This window comes from Hemitrygon akajei, chromosome 14 (genome assembly GCF_048418815.1).
Source record: "Hemitrygon akajei chromosome 14, sHemAka1.3, whole genome shotgun sequence".
In the NCBI taxonomy this organism is placed as follows: domain Eukaryota; kingdom Metazoa; phylum Chordata; class Chondrichthyes; order Myliobatiformes; family Dasyatidae; genus Hemitrygon; species Hemitrygon akajei.
Genome location: NC_133137.1, coordinates 55,520,433 through 55,538,345, shown reverse-complemented (window position 1 = coordinate 55,538,345; position 17,913 = coordinate 55,520,433). Strand labels below are relative to the sequence as shown.

At 40.8% G+C, this 17,913-nt stretch overlaps 1 protein-coding gene across 8 annotated transcripts in view; it reads right to left on the bottom strand.

The window, feature by feature from the left end:
- Positions 1 to 17,913, bottom strand: part of LOC140738596 (ATP-binding cassette sub-family C member 9-like) — a 188,490-nt gene that overhangs the window by 11,951 nt on the left and 158,626 nt on the right. For 7 of the 8 annotated variants that reach the window (XR_012101405.1, XM_073066119.1, XM_073066113.1 and 4 more), the window contains 5 exons: positions 15,073 to 15,151; positions 14,611 to 14,719; positions 11,289 to 11,392; positions 2,171 to 2,304; positions 592 to 654 (listed from right to left, as the gene is read on the bottom strand). Coding sequence is in view for 6 of the 8 variants with exons in the window: in XM_073066119.1 (XP_072922220.1) it covers positions 592 to 654; positions 2,171 to 2,304; positions 11,289 to 11,392; positions 14,611 to 14,719; positions 15,073 to 15,151 (489 nt within the window). In the remaining 2 variants the exon portion in view is untranslated. Of the gene's footprint in view, positions 1 to 591; positions 655 to 2,170; positions 2,305 to 11,288; positions 11,393 to 14,610; positions 14,720 to 15,072; positions 15,152 to 17,913 lie in introns of those variants that run through there. The other variant, XR_012101406.1, reaches the window with a different exon arrangement.

Here is a 17,913-nt window from a genome sequence, read left to right as displayed (position 1 = left end):
TCTCTTTCATAAGAGAATCTGCCTAATCCACTTATTATGTATTGTAAGTGTCCCATTATTACTTAGAATAATATCCAACATTTATTCTACAATTATTACCTAGTTTGTGGCAGCATTTTTCTTCGCACTTTTCTTTCTCAAAAAGTGGGTTACATTTCCCACCATCCAGTCTGCGGGGGTCATTCCAGAAGTTATTCATCAGATCCAGGGTTTTATTAATTCACAGTCCCATAAACTTCTCCAGTCTTCTAGTGTTACTAATGTTAATTTATTTCAGTCCCTCATTTGCTCCCAACCTGCAGCTCGCCACTATTTTACCTCTGAGATTTCAGCAAAATAACATTTAATGCCTTTGCCTCACTGACTGACTTAATAGCTGTGATCATCATTTCAGCTATATCAACTATTCCAAAGTAGAAGGGAAAATCAAAATAATATAATAACAAAGACAATAATGCAATACTCCAACATCGATCAGAACAAAGGTCAATGCATGATAAGAAGGGGAAAAAGGATGGATTAAAAAGTCGATTCATTACTAAAAGAAAGCCACATGGACACTACAATACACAGTATAGCCCTTGTACTTACTGCTATTGTCACCACAGTCCGATCGGCAAAGGCTGTCATCACTACTTTCTGCAAAATGCTCTCCTATTAAACAATAACAGATTTATACATCATAACGTAACTCAGAAAGAATGTCTTCACTATAAAGTTGTCAGAATTTTTTTTTTAAAGGAATTTCAATTTTCTCTGTGGCAGAGCTCCTCCCTAGGCTCATTTAAAAAAAATGCAGGAAGCTCATCTTCAAAACAGGTCTGAGCCAGCTCACCCTACTAAGCTATGGTAGATGTAGAATGGAAGCTTGACACAGAAGAATTGGTACATTGTGTTACAACAGTACAAGACGTTGGTGAGATCAAACTTGTTTGCAGTTCTAGTCAGCAACAAAAAGGATGTCATTAAGATGGAAAAGGAGTTGAAAAGATTTACAAGGATGTTACTGGGTCTGGAGTGCTTAAGTTAAAAGGAAACACTGGGGCAACAAACATTTTGCTGGAAGACCTCAATGGGTTAAGCAGCGTCAATGGGAGAAAAGGATTTGTTGGCTCCTCAGGTCGAGACCTGGCGCCAGGACTGGGAGCAGACAGGCAAGACGGCTGGTATAAAGAGGTGAAGGGGAGTGGCAAGAAAGGACTCTGGGGTGATGGTGGATTGAGGAGGGGTGTAGGATGACAGGCAAGTTGCGACAGGTAGGGGAGGTGATCTGGGATGGAGTTGGAAGACAGTAGCACTCTCAGAGGACATGCAGTTTTTCAAAGGAAATGCAGTTTCTGTTAACAAGGGAACATTTTTAACAACCAATCCCTATCAAGGTTCAAGTTTATTTATCACATGTACAGTGAAATGTGTCATTTGTATCAAAAACCAACACAACCAAGGTGGTGCCGGAGCAGCCACAGGCATCGCCACACATTCCAGTGCCAACCATCCCAAAACTGGCTTCAGAAAGATCAAGTAGTTCAGAGACCTTTGATACTTTATCAAGAGGTTATTTCTCTGCTTTTGCTTAGAGCAGGTTCCAAGCTACATTGACACCAACCTAGGAGTGGCCATGACCTTGCCCTCCCCCCACCCCCAACACTGAACCTGAGGACGAACAGGATCGTGCTAAGTTGATCCAGTTAGGTCATGAGGAGGCAACAAGCTCACTGTGAATGCCACTGGTGGGCCAGGTCAATAGAAGTTGTGAAAGGAGAGGAATTACTAAAGGCATAGTGGATATTTAATCTTTGTTTCCCATGGTACCTGGAACAGAAAGCAGGAGGTAAGAGGTAGGAGGTTTAAGGGGATCCTCAAGGTAAGTTTTGTTTTACACAAAGAGTGGCTGATATCTGGGACATGAGAAAATAGTAGAATCAGATATAATTACTATATTTAAGGGTATTTATACAAGCCAGTGGATCAGTGTACATGTGGTAGGCCAAAAGATCTGTTCCTGTGTTGTACTTTTCTATGACTCTGCTCCCTCCTTTTTTCCAATGAAGATACATTTTGCCACATTAGATAAAAATAAGTGAAATATTTCATTCTGTATATCCCTCAAAGGTTTATGCTTTGTAATGCCATGAGAAACAGCTGGGTTCTCATCCAATGCTTAACTTACTGTTGCCATGTCAATGGAAGCTGTAGCCTCATCCATAATCAGAATGCTGCTCTTTCGTACAAAGGCCCTGGCCAAACTGAAGAGTTGTCTCTGTCCAACACTGAAGTTCTCTCCACCTTCAGTAACCATGGCATCTGTGAAGAAAACAGCCAGTCGGCAAAGGATGGAAGCACAGCACTCAATTGTTGGTAAATTTTTGGCCATTATTACCCAAGAAAAACACATCACTCAACCTATTCCCAGCAAGTTCCAACAGCTAGAAAGAGAAAGAAATTATCAGTTTGGTAACTATTGGCCAGGACCTCAGGAGATGGCCATGGTGTGTCTTTGGACTCACCATCCATATCCACTTGAACAAGCAAAATGGACCTCATCTTATCGAACAAGACAGCATTCCTAGCCGTGCAGTACGTCTTCAGAGCTGTACTGGAGTACCAGGGTAGAGTTAATGCTCGACCTTAAAGTTGATAGATTTTGTATTCAAAGTCAAGTTAAAATGCTATTCTCTCTGAATAATATTCAGTTATATAATTAGAATCGTATTCTTTGACAATTGCAACTTTGACATTTTTCATTTTGGATAAATAAATATTTAAAATGACAGATTTAGAATGAGCTCAGCGGTTTGCTAAGTTCAATATAAACATATGAATTAGGAGCAGGAGTACACTACTTGGTCCCTTAGGCCTGCATTTAATAAGGTCATGGCTGAGCAAATATTAACTACAATTTCACGTTGCTGCCTTTCCTTGGTAACCTTTCAATCCCTTCATTATCAAATATCTATCACCCCCGCCTTAAAATTTTTCAGACTCTGCCTCCAACATGTTGTGCAGGAAGGGAGTTTCAGCCTCCTTCTGCAAGAAAACATTAATCTCATCTGTCTTAAATGAGCAATATGTAAATTGAAATAGTAAACCCTAATTCTAGAATTCCCCCCACAATCAAAATCCTGCCTCTACACCCATCCAGTAGTGTTTCATTGGTGTAAATGGATGTAATTGGCACAAAACTGATGGGCCAAAAGGCCTGTTTCTCACTGTATTTTTTATGACTCTACAAACCCTCAAGATCTTACATATATCAATCAAGTCACCCTTTTCTCTTTTAAACTCCAGCAGTTACAAGCCTAATCTGACCAACATTTCCTCATAATACAACCTGCCTATTGCAGGTGTTAGAATATTGAATGATACAGCACTGTACAGGCCATTCGGCCCTCAATGGTTTAGAAACCTTCTAACCTAACTGGTGCTGTAGTGGCACGGTACCATGGAAGTTAGCACCAGCTGTAAGATCAAAGTTCAATTTCACTGCTGTCTGTAAGAAGTCTGCATATTCTCCTTGTGAGCTCAGGGATTTCCTGCAGGTGCTCCAGTTTTCTCTCACATTCCAAAGATATACAGTTAGGGTTAGCATGTTGTAGGTATGCTATGTTGGAGAAAGAAACATAGCTACTACACTTGTAGGATGCAAGTATATTTCATTTACCAGATCTTTGCCTCCTTATTTCTGCTATCTACATCTTTTGTGGCCTCCACAAATTGCTTTTGATCACAACAACTTCGTGATCAGTAAGCTTAGTAATCACACTTACAGTGCCAACATCCAAATCATTTATATAAACTGTAAAGAGTTGGGGGCCCTGGCAGCAATCCTTATAGCAGACTCACTACAGCTTGCTTCTAACTAAAAAAAAGTCTATATATTCCCAACACTGTTTCTTGTGAACCAGCCAATCTTCCATGCATGCCAATGTTACCTCCCACACTGTGAGACCTGACTTTCTACAATAACCTTTGATGTAACACCTTCATCAAATGCCTTCCAGAAATCTAAGCTTAGTACATTCAAAGATATCCCTGTATCCACTAAACCATTCTGACGATGCCAGATTAACTTAAGTTTTTATAATTTATTCCGCCATAGTAACGGCTTGTACCATATTTCTCTAGACAAATGTTAAGAGAACCGATCAATAGATTCCTGCTTTTTGCCTCCATCTCTTTGTCAGTAAAGGGGTTGCATTCACCATTTTCCAATCTAATCAAAATTTTCCAAGATCTGGGAAATTACAGGAAAAATCAGTCCAATACACTGCCTTCAGAAGAAATAATGCTTGACAAAGGGCTTCAGACCGAAAATATTGACTGTTTTGCTTTCCACTAATGCTGTTTGAGCTGCTAAGTTTTTCAAGCATTTTCTGTTTTTCATTTCAGATTCCCAAAATCTGATATTATTTTGATATACATCAGCTATCTTTTTATCTACTTCCAAGATCCATCAGGACCCACAAAGTAATGTAGGGGCACCACTAACAGAGTTGCTTCCAGTGACCTGGGGTCAATCCTGGTCCCAGTGATGTCTCCATGGAGTTTGCATGTTCTTCCTGTCGCCATTGTGTTTCCTCAGGGAGTGCCTGTTTCCTCCCACATTCCCAAAGAAATGTGGATTGGTAGCTTCATTGGCCACTGTATATTGCTCCAGTGTATAGCTGGATGGTAGGATACTGATGCACCATCAATAACTCTCGGAGACATGAGGCGAGATATAGGCTTTTATTTGCTGCAAGAGAGCAGTCAGCAGCAAGTGATCACCATACGACATCCCGGAGACTGAGGGAGGAGCAGTGCCTCCAATCGCCTTTATACCGGGGTCTGTGGGAGGAGCCACAGGAGCAGTCAGTGGGGGGGGCGTGTCCAGACAGGTATATGTAATTCACCACAAGTACAGGGAGAATTGATGAGAACAGATTATAGGGAAATGGAATGGAATTGCTCTGAGTGTTGTCACTGACTGGATGGGCTGAATAGTCTCCTCTATGCTGCCAGCAAACATGGGATCTAGTCAAACTGTAGCACCAATAATTTGCGCAGTACCACTTTCCTTGTAATTTTCCTGAATTCCTTCCTCTCATTCCAATTAAGAGCACTTCTGTGATGTTTACTTGTATCCTCTTAAATAAAAACTGATGTAAAATATCTGTCTAATTCACCTGGCACAATCTTGTTTTCCTCCATAAATTCCCCAAGCTCAAGTTTTAAGACCAACACTCACTTTGTGAATTCCATTCTTTTCAAGACATCAATAGAAACTCTTACTATATTTTTATATTTCTGTCTAGCTCGATCTTGTACTTATTAATCACTATGTCATTCATTGCTTTTTTAATATACTGTACTATATTCTGTACTGCCAAAAGAAAAAAATTATTTCCTGGTGCCAAAAAGATTGTCAATTCTGTGAATTCTTTGCAAATGACTGGAAGAGGGTAGGCTCCTCACAAGACGTACACATGAAGAAAGGTTCCACAGGGGTATAGATGGAACTGTAAAAAAAAACAATCATCATTTCACTGGAAAACTCAAGCACAGTCCATAATCAGTCTTCGGTCAGTTACATGCAGCAGCCAACAACGTAACTTCAGCCAAACTCAGAATACAGTCACAGAGTTAGAGAACATAGAAACAGGCCATTCAGCCTACTGTGCCTATCAGTGGGCACCAACTTATTTTAATGCAAGTTACAGCACTTGGCACATAGCCTTCAATGATGTAAGTGTTTGTCGGGCACTTCATAACTGTTGTCAGTGACTCTCTCTGGCAGTGTTTTCCAGGTACTCACCTCTCTCTGGGTGGAAAAAGACACCCCCCCCCCCCCTTCCCTCAGATCAAACAAACAACCTGCTGGATAAACTCAACCATTCAAACAGCATCTGTGGGAAAAGAGGGGGGATGTTAAGAGCAACTGTTGATATTCAGAATTGAAACCTTGCATCAAGACTACAGGGGTTCGACCTGAATTGTCAGCAATTCCTTTTCCTCGCACTCTGCCAACACTCCACCCCCACCACAGATATTGCTTGGCCCACTGAGTTCCTACAGCACACTATTTATTGCTCCAGATTCCAAAATTTGCACTCTTGTGGCTCCTTCTCAAATCTCCTCTAAATCTCTTATTCCTTCTCCAACATGCATGTCCTCTTATTTCATCCACCTCTGAAAAGCTGGAAAGTTTCCTGCAGACTACGCTATCTATACCCATTTGCACCTCTGATTTTTGAATTTTCTGCCCTACCCTTCTTCTACTACCCTCCCTTCTTAAAGAGTGGATGGACATCTGCAGTTTTCCTAGAAACTAATGATTCTTGAAGGATCATTCCTCATACCTCCACAATCTTTTCAGCTGCCTCTTTCAGAACCCTAGGCTGTAGTCCATCTGGTCCAGGTGTCTTATAAAGTCTCAGCATGATATCCTTGCTTTTATATTCTAGTTCTCTCAACATGATTGCTAACATTGCATTTGCCTTGAAAAAAGGGCCCAAACTTCTCACAGTGTTCCAAGTGTGGTATGACCAATGCCTTCCTTACCACCAACTCAACCTGCAAGTTAACCATTAGGGAATCCTGCATGATTCTTGAAGGATCATTTCTCATGCCTCCACAATCTCTTCAGTTACCTCTTTCAGAACGCTGGGCTGTAGTCCATTTGGTCCAGGTGTCTTATCTACCTTCAGACCTTTCAGCTTTCTCCTTAGTTATAGCAACTACACACACTTCTACCCCCGACACTCTCAAATTTCTGGCATACTGTTAGTGTCTTTCACAGTGAAAACTAACGCAAAATACTTCTTAAGTTTCTCTGCCATTTCTACCTCTGCATAATAATTTTCCAATGATCCAATATCCACTCTCATTTTTCCTTTACTCTTTATATAAATGAAAAAACCTTTGGTATCCTCTTTTATATTATTGTCTAGTTTACCTTCATATTTTTTTGCTTTCCTAATCATCTAACTTCCCACTAAATTTTGCAATACTGTATATCCTCTCTTATATTTTTATGTTGTCTTTGACTTACTTTGTCAGCCATAACTGTGCCCTCCCCCTTTTAGAATAATTCTTCATTTTTGTGATGTATCTATCCTGCACATTCCAAATTTCCTCCCAGAACCTCCAGCTATTCCTGCTAGTGTCCCCTTCCAAACAACTTTGACCAGCTCCTCTCAGACATCTATAATTTCCTCTAATACTGATTCATCTGACTTCAGCTTCTTCTTCTCAAACAGCAGGGTGAGTTCTATCTTATTATGATCACTGTCTAAGAGTTCCTTCAGCTTAAGCTCCCTAATCAAATCTAGTTCATTACACCACACCCAGTCTAGAATTGCCTTTTCCCAAATGGACTCAATCACAAGCTGCTCTAAAAAGGTATCTCATAGACATTGTGCAAATTCCCTCTCTTGATTTTCCCAATCTACCTGCATATTAAAATCCCCCATGACGATTATAACATTGCCCTTTCTATATGCCTTTTCTGTCTCCCATTATAATTTGTATCCTACATCCTGGCTACTGTTCAGAGGCCTGTATATAACTCCTGCCAGGATCCCTTTACACTTTCTTAACTCTATTCTCAGGGATTCTACCTCTTCTGATCCAATGTCACCTCTTTCTAAGGATTTGATTTCACATTTTACCAAGAGCCACCCCTACCCCTCTTCCCACCTGCTTTCCAGCTTAATACAAGGTATATCCCTGGATTTTAAGTTCCCATCTATGATCTTCTTTCAGCCCTGTCTCAGTGATGCTCACAACATCAGACCTGCCAATCTCTAACTGCTCTACAAGATCATCTACCTTATTCTGTATACTGTGTGCATTACAATATAACACTTTCTGTCCTGTATTCATCACCCTTTTCAATGTTCCCTCATGTTACACTTCAATTCATCCCACTGACTGCAATTATGCCCCTTCATCTGTGTGTGCTTCCTGACAGTCTCTCTACACACTGCATCTACTTGTATACCAGCTGCCTCTTCCTCAGCCCTATCACACTTTCCCACTCGTTCCCACTCCTCTGCCAAATTGGTTTAAACTCTGTCCAACAGCTCTAGCAAACCTGCCCACAAGGATATTGGTTCCCCCTTGATGTTCAGGTGTAATCCGTCCTTTTTGTAAAGGTCATCCTTTCCTCAGAAGAGATCCCAATCATCTAGTAAAGTGAAACCTGGCCGCCTACATCAATTTCTCAGTGACGCGTTCACCTGCCAAAGCATCTGATTCTTCCCCTCACTGACATTTGGCACAGGCAGCAATGCAGAGATTGCTATCCTGGAGGGCCTGCTTTTCAGCTTCTTATCTCACTCCCTATATCCTCTCTTCAGGACCTCTTCCCTTTTCCTACCTATGCTGTTGGTATCTATATACCTACTTTTAAATCATCTCTAGATTACTTATAGTACCTAATACAATGTAAATGTATGTAAATAGTTGTTATACTATATTGTTTAGGGAATAATGACAAGAAAAAATAGTCTGTACATGCTCAAATAATGAGTGCTGGAGAGAGAACTTCCGGGTTTTCCCGATCCGCGGTTGGTTGAATCTGCGCATACGGAATCCGTGGATAAGGAGGGCCAACTGTATACCACAACTTCCATCTGGTCATTCTCTCCTGTTAGAATGCTTTGGATCCGATCTGAGAGACATTCTCGACCCTATATATTTCTTATTGTAATTTACAGTACATTTTATGTATTCACTGTACTGCTGCCACAAAACACCATGATACGTGACAGATGTTACAGTTACAAATGTCATGAAACTGATTCTAATTCTGATCCTCCCATGACATGCTCCCATTGTTGTCCAACACTACAGCACTGAAGTATCTTGGGATGATTTACTATGCTGCCAGTAGTAATGCAAGGTCCCTAAATGCATAATAAATAAATTACTTGGTTGTAATAATTTATGTATTTTTAATTTTTTTCATCAGAGGTGAGATTAAACAAAAAGATAAAACCCTTCTCAAATAATGGTTTGTCACAGGCTGGATGGACTGAAAGACCTGTTTCTGTGCTGTATTTTTCTAAGACTCTAACACTAATGTTAGTAGTCATTATCTATGAATTCATTTGACTCCATAATACCAAAGCAATGAGGTTCTTTAGGACCACCTAACTGTGCAAACTGGGCCTCTTACTTAGCATTCTATTTAAAATCCTGCTTTGCACAGTCCAACATTGTCGTGTCAGCCAAGATGATTATTGTTTGTCTCCAGAGTGGGGCTTGAACCCATGACTGACAAAGTCTGAGACAAGTGTGCATTCTGCTGAGGTATAGTTGAAACTTAACTATACACCATTACACAAAATATTGGAGGAACTCAGCAGGCCAAGCAGCATCTATTACCATAGGTGCTGCCTGGCCTGTTGAGTTCCTCCAGCATTTTGTGTGTATTGCTCGGATTTCCAGCATCTGCAAATTGTCTCTTGCTATACAGCATTAGCTTAGTTGGGCAAGCTCCCTTGTTTGGGTGCCCGACACTGAGGGTGCCAGAGTGGTGTACTGGTAGAGCCACTGCTGCACAGTGCCAGTCACCCAGGTTCAGTCATGCCTCTGGTCCAGTCTAAGTAGAATTTGCACATATTTCTAGGATTGGGTTTCTTCTGCATTTTCTGATTTCCTCCCACATTCCAAAGGCATAGGGTCAGTAGTTTAATGGGCCATTTAATTAGTCCCTGGTGTGTAGGTGTGTGGGAGTATTGGAGAGATTTGATGGGAATATTAGAGAAATAGGATTAATGTAAATAAATGCCTGATAGTCAGTAGATTGTTCCCATGCCACATAGCTTTCTGTCACTCTATTCTGAGCTCTTTCATGGGACAGGGTCAAAAAACAAGAATGTGCTTAAAGCCTTTTCAATAAAATATAATATCCCCACTGATCCTAGGGAATCTCTGAGCCATGAAGAAGCAGCATTCAAGATGGTCACGACAACCTTGAGTTCTTGCATTGGGAGCAAGCAGAAGACCAGTATAATGGTGGAAAGAGCTCACCATCTCACAAATTATCCAAACCGATATCCTATCAAGTGCTTCCTGCCCGGTCTGTGGAAGAGTCTGCAGTTCCCACAACAGTTAGCTTCAAACCACAATCAGATTTTGAGTTGATCCAAAGCAATAATGAGTCTCGAGGAATATGGAGAAAGATCAGGAAGATAATGTGAAGTTGATGACTGGCTATGATCTTGATAGATGATGGAGCAGGCTCAAAGGGATGGCTAGCTGACCCCTATTCCAGTTTCCCATGTTCTTACAAAACCAGAGAGGAAGCAAGCTATTCTCAAACCTAAGCAGACTGTTTATGAAATAAGATGCTACCGAAGAGATTAAGTGAAGCAACCAAGAGTTGGACATATTGTACTACACTTCCATTGGAAGGACCTGTTTCCCAAAACTATAAAATAAATGATCTAGTTCACCAAAATCTTTTGGAAGCTATCGTGTACATTGGAGGAAAGTACCAGTGGTAGTTTGTTTTTTTTTTACACAGTAAGGGGTGGGGAGAGGTGGATACATTAAGGAAATTTAAGAAACTATTAGATAGACACATGGAAAAAAGAAAAATGGAGGGCTATGTGGGAGGGAAGGGTAAGTAGGCCGAAAGGTCAGCACAGCATCATGGGCTGAAGGGCCTGTACTCTATGTTAACTACTCTTCAATCTGAGTAACAGAGATGTCATGAGATGGTTTGTGAGAAATCAGCCTGGATCAGTGGCAAGAGTATGTCCTGGTGAAGGTTTATTATTATCACATGTAGCATGATATGTTACATGCACAGATCTAGAGTGATACACAGTAAATTGTCTTATGAGAGAAGATTAGTCAGGCTGGGTAGGAATCTGCTGGAGTCTGGAAGAGTAAGAGGGGACTTGATTGAAACATACAAGATCCTGAGGTGCTTTGGAAGGGTAGATGAGGAGAGAGTTTTCCTCTTTGGACAGAATCTAAAACTAGGAGTCACTGTGTAAAAATAAGTGCCAACATTTTCATACAAGTTAAATGAATTATTTTTCTCTTGAAGGTTATTATTTTTGAAATTCTCTTCCTTGAAGTGCAATGGAAGAAAAATCATTGAATATTTTAAGACTGTTTGAAAAATAGCTAATAAATGGAAATGGAGAATTGAGATTGTAATCGGATCAGTCAGTGTCTTGGTAAATGGGGGCTGAGTGGATTACTCCTGCAGCTAATTGCATGTTCATATATAATCTTCATATTGCAAATACTAGCACATGAAAAAGAAAGAGAGGGAACTTGCCACATACTTAATCCACCTGGCAGCGACTTGACCACGTTCTTTAGCTGAGCTATCTCCAGTGCCTCCCACAGCATGTCATCAGTGCACTTGCACTCGGGATCCAAGTTAAAACTGAAAGGAAAGGAAAAGCTCACAAAGATACCACTTTATTTCAGTTTTACATTTTTTTCATGCTGTTTTTGTGATTTGCTTTGACCATGTTTATTGCAAGATCTTGGGGAAGCCAAATGCTCGTGTAACACCCTGGTTAACATTTCTACTGCTATGCTGAGAGGTAATTTATTTTAGCTGTTGTCTGTAAAAAGCAGCATGCCTTGCTGAGAAGTGTGTGTTGGCTTTGGCTAATGATAAGGAGCCATGTTGGCCAACTTAGGAATGTTGCGTCTGCCAGTCAGGATCAGATTCTGGAGCGGGGCAGAGCTTTTTGGAAGGACAGTAGCCTGGCTTGGGCGTTTTGGTGGGAGATGCGGAGGGAAGAGCATCAGGGAAGATGCCTGGAGGATTTCAAGAAGTTCTACCTGCTGTTGGTGATGAGAATTCAGCACCATGAGTAAAGAGATACACTGCTGAATTAGCTGCAATGTTTATATGCACATTGGACTGGTTTAACTGTGATGGACATTTTTCTTTTTCTTTCCTGTACCTATTAACTGTTTGCTAAAGCTGAAATTGGTAAATATTTATAATTTTATGCCATGTATGATTTGTTATTTATTGGTGACTGATAATTGTGTATGAGCAGTATCTACACAGCATTCACGCAAATTGAGGTTCCTTTAATCAGAACATCATGACGTTCCTGTTTGGTTGATCTCCAAATCATAATGACCCTAGACGCGTATTGCTTATGTAAGGCAGCCTTCTCACCGCTGAGTCACATGGATGTTAGCAGGGTTAGCTAGCGAGCCAAGTTGGTGTACGAGCCCCGATGAGAGGGCTGCACCAGCATCAAATGGAGAAACCAGGGTTTGCACATATCTCCTGTTGGATGGGATCTAGCTTGAATTGGCCCTATGTTTAGCTGAGAGTCTTGATCAAGTAAACTTTAAAAAAAATACAATCACCAATGCAAGTTAGCAGTGACATCCCCCTACTCCCAGCAGGGCTGATGGCAAATGAGTCTAGTGTAAATTGGCAAATTGTAGAACAGTGGGGCAGGTGCCTGTTCTCCTACTTCAAGGTTGTTAACAATTTGGTTAATGTGTTTGAGATGCCATTTCACAGATCGTTCATTTAGTAAAATCAAAACCATGTAAACAAGCCAAAAGATTATTGAAACCCCCAGAACATAATATAACCATTTTAGGTGATTATTAATTAAAATCGTATTTATCGCTCAAGAGACCACAAAATCTCATGAGGTGGTGAAGTGAAAGGGAAATGAAAGAGCAGCACAGGTCACACCTCCAAAAGCCCAGGTTAGATTCTGCCCGTGGTGCTGTCTGTGTGGAGTTTGCATATGCTTCCTGTAATCATGTAGGATTCCTTCAGGAACTCAGATTTCTTCCCATATCCCAAAACACTTACAAGTTGGTAGGTTTATCACTGTAGACTGCCCCTAGTGTGTAATGAGTGGCATTGTGGGATTGTGTAATTGTGGGAAGAATAACTGTGGGATTAATGTAGGATCAGTACAAATGGGTGGCTGATGGCCGATGAGGCCTCAGTGGGCTAAAAACTACTTCTGTGATGTCTCTCTCTAATACTCAAGAAGTCAGAGCAGCCCTCAAAGAAATAGGGAAAGCAGTTAAGATTGGCAGGAGAGACCCGAACAGCTCTATTGGAATTTCATTACCCTGCCTGGGGTAACACATCTGGTCCAAGGCAGGTGCCACCAAATCAGCAGGCAGGGAACACCCTATCTAATGTTTTCTTTTCCCTGCAGAGTTTAATGATATAGAGTGTTAAACTGGACAATGCCTGTGAAACCATCAATGCCATGGCAATAGAGGAGAAAAGGCATGAGAGAAATTCTGAATGGAAACTACCACAGTCTAGTTCCCTCTCCCCATTCCAATCTGATCATACATTGCATCATATTGGTAATGCAACTTCAGGATCAGGAATTCCATTTCCTATAAAACATCAACCCTTGGTTAGAAAAACTATTTATTTATTTATTACTCTTGAATTTTATCCGAAGTTCTCCTGCAGTAGGAATACTGCAAGTACATTTAAAAACAATTTGCCATCCTTGAGAAGACAACCAATCATTTCAGGGTAATGTTGCTAACATTGTCTAAAATAGAGGCATAGGAATTGCCGAATGAAAACCCTAACTTCCATCTGATCTACCTTCCTAATGGTTGTGTAGTTCAGCAATGGTGGAGTTATTGAGTAATTATGCCAAATAATCCAGTTACAAGCACTAGGGGTGGAGAGATTAGGGAGCCATTGGTCCATGATTATCTGTTCCTTCCACACAGGATCAACTTCATACTCTGTTTCACACAGGTGATCAAGTTTTCTCCAAATGATCAGTTGTAAGATGACGGGCAAGATATACAAAGTTCACTGAGAGCAACAAGAAATCAAACAGCATCTGTGGGGTGGGGGGGGGGTTAAAAAACTGTCAACATTTCAGGAAGAAACCCTACATCAAGACTAGCAGGACTTGGATCCAGGGTTTCATTCCAAATCTCCTCTCCTCTCCTCCCCCCACTCCCACCCACACACTCACAGATGCTGCTTGGCTCACTGAGTACCTCCAGCAGATTGTTTCTTGTTTCAGATTACAGCATCTACAGCCTTTTTGACATTCAGTTGCCAAGAAATTAATCAAATGGGTAACTGAACAAACAGCTAATCAAAAGTTGCTTTGTTTTGCATGGACCGTTTTTTATTATTAGGTTAGTTCTATTCTGAATTTTTGGTTTTAAAAAAGCCATGTTGCATTTATGTCTACTCCTTATAGTTCAAAAATTCAGTTGAATATGTATTTTCATTTCTATCTTATTTCTTATCTATTTCTACAGACAATATCCATGTGTTTACCTTGTATTCCAATGGTAATTTTGAGAGACAACAAGGTAACAAAGATTTTAAGACTTACAGATCTGACAATTAGGTGTAAGATTGAGAAGTACTAGGAACTAAAAACTCACTTAATTCACTGTCTACCTTTCTTTCTCCCCCACACCCCAGTTCTTCTGATGCTCGGACTTCATTACATTGAGGCTCTATGCTTAATGCAGGCTGTAAATTTCAAGTTGACATCTGATAGCAAAGCGATCCAACATTCTTATTTACAGTAGTCTGGGATGCTTTCCAAGTTCAAGAAATGAATTCCTTTGGATGTGGGGTGTGCAGTGGTTGTAAGTAATGCTTACCGAATAGATCCACTGAACAGCACAGGATCTTGCAAAATGATGGAAAGTCTGGAGCGGAGAGTATGAAGAGGGAGTTTACTGATGTCTATTCCATCAATGACAATTTTGCCTATTGTATTAACATAGAACAATTATATAAAACACAATAAGGATTATGATTCAAGCTAAAACCTTTCCCTAAATTTATTGTTATTCAAATCATTTGTTATTTCACCATTTAAAGAAACTATGTTTACAGTTTGATGAAATCCATATGCCCTTTCATTGTGAGCCCAAACCAGGAGCAGACAGTGGAAAAAGATTGTTTAACCATCATATAACAACTAAGTGACTCCCGTCTGTAGAAAATATGCTGTAAATTAGTTACTGAGATAATGTTTTGCAGTGATTAAATAAGAAGGTTGCCATGTATTTGAGAGTCTTATACCATTAACAAAGTGCCCAGTGTATTCAAAATCTTACCTTCAAATATATCCACCATTCTGAAAAAAGCCAGAGACAGGGATGACTTCCCACTGCCAGTGCGTCCACAGATCCCTACCTGGAAAACATATGTAGCAGATTATCTGGTACTGCACGTTGTTTCAGCATCAAATGGGCTTTAATGCAGTAAATGGTGAATGGGAAGGAGAGTAAACAAGCCTGCAAATTAGAGAAGGAGTAGAGGATGAGGGATGCCTTAAAGAGGGTAAAAAAATGGGTGATCATTGGTATAAGGTTTAGATATGGTTACCTGGTTAACAAGTGAATTAAGCAGGCAAGGAATGAGAACATAAAGAACATAGACAAATGCAGCTCATAAAATATTTTTAATAGCTAGTGGTGGATAGGTTGGACATATGATGCCACCAACTACATCCACAAATTTACCTTGATGCAAGTAAAACCATGAAGGTTGCCAATCTGGCTATATCGCCATCTCATTTTCCAGCTGTTATTCCTTTGACCTTGCCTTTCTACAATGAAATCCTGACACCAGGTGCTTTAAAAGCAAACCTCAGATAAAGAAGCAAGTAACTGCTTTGGATTGTGCAAAGACTGCATGCTGCAAGAGATGAGGCTTGCTTCAGCATTAGTTAAAGGGGCCACCCTTCCCTCATCTCCATCTGTGTATACTAACTTGCACATTTTTATTCCTGAAAGTTTCTTCCTTTGGGATTGCATCCTTTTTGTATTTCATTACTAATATGTATTGGATGCAAAACTGGGCTGAGAAATGGCAGATGGGGTTCAACCCAGATAAGTGTGAAGTGGTTCATTTTGGTAGGTCAAATATTATGGCAGAATATAGTATTAATGGTAAGACTCTTGGCAGTGTGGAGGATCAGGGGGATCTTGGGGTCCGAGTCCATAGGATGCTCAAAGCAGCTGCGCAGGTTGACCGTGTGGTTTAAAAGGCATACGGTGTATTGGCCTTTATTATTTGTGGAATTGAATTTAGGAGCCAAGAGGTAATGTTGCAGCTATATAGTACCCCGGTCAGACCCCACTTGGAGTACTGTGCTCAGTTCTGGTTGCCCCGCTACAGGAAGGATGTGGAAACCATAGAAAGGGTGCAGAGGAGATTTACAAGGATGTTGCCTGGATTGGGGAGCATGCCTTATGAGAATAGGTTGAGTGAACTCGGCCTTTTCTCCTTGGAGCATCGAAGGATGAAGGGTGACCTGATAGAGGTGTATAAGATGATGAGAAGCATTGATCATGTGGATAGCCAGAGGCTTATTCCCAGCGCTGAAATGGCTAACACAAGGGGGCATAGTTTTAAAGGGCTTGGAAATACGTACCAGGGCTGAAATGGTTGCCACAAGAGGTTTTAGGTGCTGGGGAGTAGGTATGTATGTGTATGTAGGCCTCCGTTAGTCTCGACAGACCATGGATTTGCACCTTGGAAAGTTTCCAGGGCGCAAGCCTGTGCAAGGTTTTTTCTGGAAGACCGGCAGTTGCCCAAGCTGCAAGTCTCCCCTCTCCACGCCACCGATGTTGTCCAAGGGAAGGGCATTAGGACCCATACAGCTTGGCATCTGTGTCGTCACAGAGCAATGTGTGGTTAAGTGCCTTGCTTCAGATCACTAGATGAACGCCTTAACCACTTGGCCACGCGCCAACAGGGGAGTAGGCAGGGAGTAGGTACAGAGGAGATGTCAGGGGTAAGTTTTTTACTCAGAGTGGTGAGTTAACATACACCTGTTTGCATTGTTCAATGCCCTTATCTCCAGACCCCACTTTCTCACCCAATGAAGCACACAACTCCAGTCCTGAGCCTACCCCAGATCGTCTCCCACCCACATCTAAGGCTTCCCCTCACTTTCCCTGGTAACTCATTTTTCTTTTGTTTTTATTCATTTTTACGGGATCTGACAAGGCCAGTAATGGTCACTGATATGTATTCGATGAAAAAGTGGTGGTGAGCCTTGAAGAGCTGCTATCCTCCTGGTGGAGATATTTTCACAATACGGCTGGGCACAGCATTCCACAATTTAGACCATATGATGAAGTACTGCTATCAAAAACAAACACAGCCGATACAAACTTAGCTGAGATTCACTTTCCTACCTATATCCCTACAAACTAGAAAAGTACACATCCACTGTTCTCCAAAATAGAAAATGCCAAAGCTTCACAATGCTTCCAGTGAAGACTTGCCTCCTCTTCTCTGTCTTAAAAGATGGAACATTATCCTTTATGCCCAAAATCTGTGTGGCAAATTTATTCATCAGACAGTTCCCCATAATTCTTCAATTTTTTGCACTAAAATTACTGGAAACTTTGCCTAATAAAGGTGAGTCAAAGGACAATGGGACAGCACAAGACAAAAACATTTTGCAGCTTTCACACAAAGCTCCAACTTAGAAGAAGGAGAATTAACATATTAATCTTTGAATGCTAGATCACTTCAGGTTTCAATTTCCAAATTTACATAGCTCATTATTTTTTTTCTCCCCTTCTTTATCACATTGGCCTTGTTTGTGTGTTATTGTTTCTTCTATTTGTGTAGACTGGCCTGCTGGACCTGTCACACAGCCTTGCTCTAAGCAACATTTCCTGAAAAGATACTCAATTTAATCTTAACTGCTGCTTAATTGCTACTTTAAATCATTTAGTCTCAACCTACCAGAGATGTTCACTTTCTTCTACCCATTCCTTTCCCACCTCTTCTAGTACTGAAAATTAACTTTTTTTCCACTTACCTAGTTCTGATGGAACGACCAAGCCTGAAACATTAATTCGGTTTCTTTCCACAGACACTGTGTGTTTTCAGCATTTTCAGTGTTTGTTTCAGATTTCTAATGTCTGCTGTTTTCT